The 8,526-nt window shown below is 40.2% G+C and overlaps 1 protein-coding gene across 1 annotated transcript; it reads right to left on the reverse strand.

Annotated features, from left to right (window-relative positions):
- Positions 1-670: 670 nt before the first annotated feature.
- CHST9 (carbohydrate (N-acetylgalactosamine 4-0) sulfotransferase 9) lies at positions 671-6,164 on the reverse strand (the record flags this gene model as incomplete). Its single annotated transcript, XM_009075106.1, has 2 exons — positions 671-1,755; positions 6,093-6,164. Coding segments are annotated over 2 exons (1,157 nt in total), but the record flags the coding sequence as incomplete, so codon positions are not given.
- Positions 6,165-8,526: the final 2,362 nt, after the last annotated feature.

Below are 8,526 nucleotides of genomic sequence, written 5' to 3' on the forward strand. Positions count from 1 at the left end.
GTCATGTTTGTCAACTCCAGTGCATCGATTGAAAGGTAGTGGACTGGCACTTCATAAGTTTACCCAAACTTACTCTGCTCACCAGTTGAGCTGCTGTGTTGCTTGTAGTTTGATGCATTTGTATTCAAGAGCATCCGTCAATGAAAAATAATTGGGTCTAGAAACATCTACAGTCTAATGCTAATCAAACAACCAAGTCTTGCAACTGAGAATGCCACAAACATTTTAGAAAATTAGCCAATGCTTCTTTATTAATAAGCGACAGAAAGTAAAAATACATTCAAAAATTGTTTCAAAAACAATTTCTAAAGCAGACACACAAAAAGAATCATGCTACTCTAATCTTTTTTTCTTAAACCATTAAAAGAACATTAGGTAAGATAATGCAACAGCTGGCTGAGCTACTGCTTCCATAGTACAATCCATAATGATAAAAGCAGCTTTTTTTCTGGCATTTTAGTGCAATTTATGCTGTTTATAGGTCTTTTTTTGCTGTGCATTCTCCTATAATTTAATGCCAATTGATATCACCCTAGCTTATAAAATCTCCAATAAGTCAAGACAACTCCACTTAGCAGTCACTTTGTTTCCTTTCAGGGTTAATATCAAAGTACTTGTTTTGAATCCCAAAACGATAAATATCTAATAGAAGCCTGAAGCTATTCTGGTGTTATACAACTGGTGATGTATAATTGAACATTAAGTAATCCGAGTAATAGAAGTCGTAGGTCAGCTGTCTCTCCTTCTTAGACAATTCCTTTAAGTATTGCCTCACTACTTCTGCACTTGTTCTCTCATCAGAGGAATGTCTGTCTTTGAATTTAGGAAACTTCAGATCGGCTGGGGCACCTACCAGCTGCAAAAAGTAGTTAGCATCTTCTTCCAGGGTTTCAAACTTTCCAATAAAATCATAGTTGATGAGGCAGGGAAAGCAGAGCTTAGTGACTTGCTCCCAATGAATGTCCATTCCAACAGGTCGATGGGAATCTAACAGATACTGGATAAACTCCTTGAACTTCACTCCTGATCCTGTTTTCAATGCCTCTTCATCTGCATTATGTCTGTATTTCCTAATTATTGCTTTCCCAAATACTGGATGGTAATAGCTGTTTGGATGTTCAAACTTATCCCTGAAGGCAGATACCAGTCTTTCCATAGGGTCACGTACAAATATAAACTTGGTGTACGTGTCCAAGCGTGTGTATATCCCTTTTAGATCATAGCTGTCCAATTTCCTTAGATGCTTTCCATAGTGCACATCATCATGGGAAATGTTGTGTGCTGAAGTAGCAAGTCCATTGAGCACCATGAGGACCCTTTTCCAGTTGGAGCAGCCTGCTTTCGGCACTTCACAGTACAGGACCTTGTGCCTGTCCTCCACATAAATTCTTGACACCAGGTGCACCAGGTGGGTTTGCAGCTTCTTTATGCCGTTGTACTTCTTACAGAAGTCATGCAGGAAGGACCTGCGCTTTTCCTGGGTGCTGCCTATGTCCTTCCACTTGCCGCCCTTGACCAATGTCTTGTTTAAAGAGTGCAGTGCGGGAGGTAGATACACTCCTCTGAACCAGCTGAGAGGTGACTCGCTCGTCTTCTGCTGGTCAGGCAGTTGGCTCACCAAGGAGGCAGCTACGACACCAAAAGGGTCAGCCTTGCTCTGCCAGTGCCTGCTGCTTGAGACAGTTATCTCACGTTTACTGAGGCCTGGAGAAGCGCTTCTGCTCCTTGGCATCCCTGGAGGTTGGAGTGTGAAAGCCTGCAAACATGGAAAGGAGCAGAGCTTAGAGTGCAGTGACAGCCCAGCCCAGCCCATTCACATTGCAACAGCAGCAAGGATGGTGGGGTGTGCTCATGGGCAAGCCACATCTGGTACTACAAAGTCTCTTTTGAACCACCCGATCAATACACCTAATTTAGGAACAAGACAGGCTAATTACTGAAATACATGCTTCTGAAGCTTACCTGTTAGCACATGGTAGGTCTTCCTACAAAAATAATTGGCTCAAGTCACAGCTTTTAATAAATTAGATATGGTTCACACAGGGAGGCTGATAGTCCTGGTGGAGGTGGCCAGGTGCTTTTCTCCACTGAACACATTTTCCCCCATGACAGCACTGTTTGAGTTGCATGGCCATTCTCTGGAGTGCACTGGCACAATCATACTAACAGCTGCTGGATCTACTCCCACCATCATGACTTGGAGCAGGCCTTGTCCCCCAGTAGTGGTAGGGGACAAACCTAGGGCTCCTAAATAGCTGACATCAATGGGTTTGAGCAGGGTGTAGTGACAGATGAAATCCTCCCTCCAAAAAGGTCCTGCTCCTACCTGTCCTACAGATAGATAATGAAAGTGGGATGCATTGAACTGCATGCACATATAGGTGTCTTCGACACAGACACTTGCACCTGATGGTCTGACAACTGATGAAAAATAGATGCCGTTAGAGCCTATTCCATCTGACTTAAACATCAACATTAATGACATCAACTAACTAAACATCAACTAGTGACTCTGCAAAGAATGTGAAAAGATGAGACTTTTCTCCCAGACACCTCTTTTAACGTTCCCAGCCACCATGCAATCCACAAGCTACAAGAACAGCAAAGCTGGCACCTGTGTTTTGCCAGCAAATACTTCAGGGTCTTGTATCATGCAAGTTGACTGAGGAGTTTCTTGCAGTTTGGCTATTTCTGCTCTTTCATTCCCAAGAGGATTCCTGTGTGTCTACCAAGGCTTGTAGAATTTTCTCTTCCATCACTAGGCAAGCCTGCTGCATTGGGACACCTAAACAGCTGCTTATTTTCATCATGCATCTGGAGAGGGAGGATGCTGGTCAACAAGATTTTAAACATCCTGTTGCAAATATGGTTAGATGGACAGACATGCACAGTCTGCCTGATTCCTTTCATAAGTCTAACTTTTTTTGAAATCTACATAAAAAGGCTCTTCTGCCATAAACTGATTAAACATTTACTGGAAAGTTGATTTGTGGACTGGCAGACCATAAGTGTGGATTTGGGGGGATGGGAAAGTTCATAGGCCAAATCAAATAAGGCTGTTAAAAATTCAGAGGAATAATGTAAGAAAGGGTGATACATGGAACATAATTTGGATTCCAGTTTGAAATAAAGCCTATGAAAAAACAACCAGTTCCAAGGAAAGTTAGCCTATGTTGTAGTGTAATAATTTCCAATGGTAAAAACAAACTCAGGGAATCAGGTTTTTCTGCCCTGCTGCAAGCCACTGACATGCAGTTCTTTTTTTTGTTCACCAAACTGCATAAAATTATTTTTGTACTGGTGAAAGCAAATAAAAGAAGAGAGCCATGCAGGACCTGTATGTCTGTGAGAGGAGCATGTTGGTATTTTTAGAGATGCAAAAGGATATTTGAATTAATTTGGTTTGATGTGTTCAGCTTTTCTAATATATATATTAATTTCTGTCTAGTATCTTGTTATTTAAAACAAATGAAACACGTGTCTACAGATTTATCCCTTCTGCCCTAGGACAGAAAGAATTCAGGAGATTGGTTTGTGTGTAGCAACAAAAGTCAGTACTAGCAGTAAACCAGGGTATGACTATGAGCGTAATGGGAATTTCAGCATCACAGTGAATGGTGAAGTGCCATTCTTACAAGTGCTACTGCAGAACCACAGACTTACAAATCAATTTAATGTTTTGACCTTAAAAGGAAAACCTGGAACTTAAAAAGGTGAAATGAGCACACAATACAAGGCTCAACAGAAGTAGGAATACAATGCAAACATTATATATAACAATGAAAAAGTAACCAAAGACTGTAAATTCATTGGTGTGGCTCTGTGGAATTTGAAAATTTAGATGACCGTCTCCACTGATACTTGACTGTAGTGGTGTTCCCCAAGCAGAGAAAACTCAAGAGGGGCAGCAGTACCTCATGACTTTCTGTTGTATGTCATCTGAATTTGGCAGTCTATTTCAGGACATATTTCAGTGCAAAGACACTTAAATCATCTGAATTTCAAACTGAAGCCTCTAAAATGAGCCCTACACTTCAGAGGAAAGTTCAGTCTTCTGAATTCTGCCTGCCATCCTGAAGTAGTGAAAGATGCCCTAGTTCCACCATGACAAGAGGGAAAAGGACAGACTGAAAGGTGTGTGGTCTTCGTTTTTCTCCATTTCAAACAGTCTGCCTGGGATCCAGGACCAACCTCATGGGATAACCCAAGGAGGTACCAGAGGAAGATTGCACTTCAGTTGCAGAAAATGTCAATGCAGCTGTAGGAATCTCTACTAAAATTTTTTTCATGGGATTCATTTCAGAGAAGGATGAGCAGAACTGTTCAGAGAAATCTCAGGTAACACCCTGAAGGAACAACATATGCTCAGTGGGAGTCACTTGAAAGAAGCTCCCTCCTAGTGAGATGAGGCAAAAGAAGAAAGAATCTATTAGGACAAAAAAGCCCCAAACAGAAAGAAAAAGGAAAAAAAATCTAGGGGAAAAAAATGACATGGGAAGTTCTGAGGACCAAAGATTATCTCAATATGTAAAATACTATTAGTTGCTTCCCCTTTCTACTTCCCCTTCTCTTTGAGACACATAATGAATACAACACTATGGCTAATAAATGTTTTTATAGGCTCCACAAGGGATAGCATCCTTGCAGTAAATGCTGGCTGTAACTTGCTCCATTTAAGAATGGGAATGGATAGTGATATTTTCCAAAGGCATAAATGGCTGGTACATTGCCATGGAAGTTTTCCAACTCAGAAAAAATGAAAAGAAAAAGAAAAGAAAAGAAAAAAGAGATCAAACCTTCCTAGATGCTTGTCTGAGTAACTAGGTTAGTACCTCATAAAAGTGAGATGAATGAAGAGATGAATCAAGCTTTATTTTTGATGAGAAATGTTTAACTAGAAAGCTCTCTTAGGAAACTAACAGAAATTGTTTAATAGATAATGTCATATTCCTTAAGCAAAAATACCTGACAGTCTGACATATTTAGCTGCTACCACTCTCATGTGCATGAAAGAACTGAAAGCCACACACTCTGAAAGGACTTTAATGTTTTATGACACTAGTCTTACACAAAGTGAGATGCCTTCTTTGACTTCCTGTTGATGCCAGTGACTTTTCAATGCCCATTTTCTGAACCCTTTAAAGACCTGAACATCTACATGTTTTGTTGATTTTAATTTATTTTTTCACAGTGAGGACAGGAAAGCAAGAAACTTGCAAAAGCAATAAACTTTTTAAAACATCATTGTTCATTATACTTACACTATTAACAGTCCATCCCACAAGCTGCTGAGCACTGTTATTATGGAAAATGCCTGAACATACACCAACAACAGGCAGCACTCAGGTAATATCAGATACTAACTCTGGATCCAGATCTGCTCATGCAAACAGCCCTTACCAAACTCTTTGAGCCAAGTGTCCATGAACAGGGTTGTCCATTTATTTATTTATTCCCTAAGAGTTTGGAAAGAAAGTTTGGGAACCACCTGCCTGGCATGAGAGATGAACTCCACTGTTACCCTGGATAGATGCAAGGCTGTCCTTGAGACATGCTGACAACATATGCAGCAGGTTATGTACGTTGAATCTGAGAACTAAAACCCAGTGAAGTGTCGCACCCTTGCCAGTAATTATGCAGAGAACCCTGTCCTCTGTTTGCACTAATACATTTGAAAGGAAGTTAAGAAATGGCCATGAGTCCAATTTAGAAGAGTATGCACATTGCCTCTGTCTCACTTTAGCTAGGCAGGAACTGAAGACAGATTTAAAAATTAGTTTAAGTACAAGTTAAAAAGGAATTTAATAGAGTGTTAGTGTGATGTTTGGCTACTGGCAGGCAGCTTAGTGAAGCTGTTAAAACAAAAGGCATTTTTGAGTCATTAATCAATTGATGGGATTTTTTTTTTTTTTTTACATTTTTATTGCTGGAGAATCTCTACTCATCCCCATACACAAAAGAATTTCTCCTCACCGTAAAAATAAGTGGCAAATTTGTTCTTTTACACACACTGACACTGTCCTTTCCTTTGCTACCTTCAAAAGCCACTGGGGTAGAAGAGATTGACTGCCACCAAGAATGGTTAAGGCTCATCCAATTACACTTTGTAGTGATTTTACAATGCACGGGTGGGATCTCATCTAGACAGTTTGCAATTAGAGCAACTCACCATGCAAAAAGATAATGATGTATTGGAAAGGCTGATATTTCAGGGCTGATTTACAAAGATTTAATGGCCTGCAGTGCAGACAGTGCTGTGTTTCCTAAATGCTTTAGTGCTGGATATTCATTTTTACTAACAAGAATAATAAAATTAAGTGAGCCCAACATAAAATGTAGCACAAATAGTGGAGGAAAGAAATACTCTGTTTTCACATGCTTTTCTCTGCTGCAAAATAACTACACTGTAAGTATTAGTAATGTATGATTTGGTCCTCAACATCTAGCTACTATGTCTTCTCTCCTAAAAGACCCTCTAAGATGTTTCTTAGGAGCAACTGCATGAATCATCTGGGAAGCCTGCTGTGCTCTTCTTTTTACTGTGGCTTGAGCTTGACTGTTGCAGGTTTGAGTGCCCTGAGGACCCTCTCAGCACTATTGTACTAAATAGCTAATACGGGTGCTCTGCCAACACATGGATATTCAAAGATGATAAAAACTTTATTCTTTGAGACAAAACTTCTGAAAAACAATTATTTAGAAGGACAGAACATGTGTGCTTTTTGAGCAACCCAGACAGGGGTCTGGAATATTCACAGAAATGTAACCAGCTCACAGAAACTTAACCAGGAGAAAAAGCAAAGGTCCCCCAAGGAACCTTATTTGTTTACCTACGAAGTCTGTAGAAAACTGACAGAGAAAGGGTCTTTTGAGACAAGGTTCATTTTCTGATTCACTGTCTGATTCTATAATGATCAGGGAAGACACAGACATCAGACTATTAATTTAGGTTTTTAGCTGAAGAAAGTTTGAATACTGGAGGACTGTAAGACAAACATCCTTTCACTTGGATAGTAGATATGTGTGAATCTTCAAAAACTTATAGTTTGTCTAAACCATAAAGTTTTTCACATAATGATTGGATGCGGCTCTGAGCAACCTGATCTCGTTCAAGATGTCCCTGCTCATTGCAGGGGGGGTTGGACTAGATGACCTTCGAAAGGTCCCTTCCAACTCAAGCTATTCTATGATTGTATGATAATTGGGCACAGTTGAAAGAATTTCTTCATCAGAGGTCCATGATTATGGTAGATGGCTCAGACATATTATGTAGTGTAAATATGAGGAAAAGTCTGTGTGATTCCTATCTTCAGAAAGCCAGTGAAGTCTGGAGCTGTACAAAAATGTAGAGCTGTAATTACACATGTATGTACAAGTTTTCTTAAGCCTGCCAAAAGGAGAGATTATCCTTAACTTTTTTTTGTGTGCTAGAAGAGTATTTGCAAAGCATAATTCAGAATGGCCAGGCTCCTCTAGTACTATGCTACCTGAGCTAACATGTAAACATGCTCATAACCCTGTCATATCATAGCAGCTGCTTAGTGTAATGTTGGTGAGCTAAACACATTGCTACAGGATCTCCCAATGGAGACCCTATCCAGGCTGGTCACAAGTGACAGAAAATATTTGCTTATGAGGTGCTTCACCTTCTGTGCAATGGAGATAAACCCCTTGATTCATCATTTGTGCTTAAAACAGCTACTCCAGAGACAGGCACCACTAACCCCTCACCTCCGAGCGGAGTCATGAATTTTTGGCTTATCTAATCTATTCAGTGCATATCACCAATGGTACACTCCTCACAAGTCAGAGCTGACACATGTATTCCTTGTGATCACTGCAAGTTTCGCAGAAGCACTTCTGTCAGAGATACCTTGTGGCTCATACACAATTCCATTATGGAAGAGGAAGAATGAAACAATGTTGCTTTGGACTTTTATTGCAACCCAGGCCCACAGGCAATGGGGAAAGTAAAGAGGCCCAATGGGGTAAGATAAAAAGTAACATTACCATGATTATAGTAGTAGTCCCATCCCCATTTAATAAGGGGACAGGAGAAGCCCATTTGCCTTTGGCTGAGACCCTCACAGACACTCCTGGCTTTGCACAGGGCTCCCCTCCTCTCCCTGCCCTGTCTTCATCTACAGAAAGCACAAAGTCATCTATGCTAATGATGCAAGACAGCCTGCACGAGCCACTTCCACAAGCTGATTCACATGGTCAACAACTTTGATGAAGGAAATTAATCTCTAATTTTACTTGCCAATTCTTGTTCAAATCTGGAATTAACTCCCTGCTGTTTCCACCTTCACAGTCAAAGCATTTAGTTTCTCCAAAACATGGTCAGAATGGGAACAGTAAGAAAGATCAAGGCATGGTTATAGAAAAAGTACATAAAGACATCAAAAACTAAGTAACATGTAAGTCTGCATGGCAGATTAAAGATTCACCAAGATAACTGCAACTATGTATTGAAAATAAAAACAAGCACTCCTCTCCCTTATTACTAATGAAGAAATAATTGTC

Source organism: Acanthisitta chloris, unplaced genomic scaffold (assembly GCF_000695815.1).
Source record: "Acanthisitta chloris isolate BGI_N310 unplaced genomic scaffold, ASM69581v1 scaffold38635, whole genome shotgun sequence".
Taxonomy (NCBI): Eukaryota; Metazoa; Chordata; class Aves; order Passeriformes; family Acanthisittidae; genus Acanthisitta; species Acanthisitta chloris.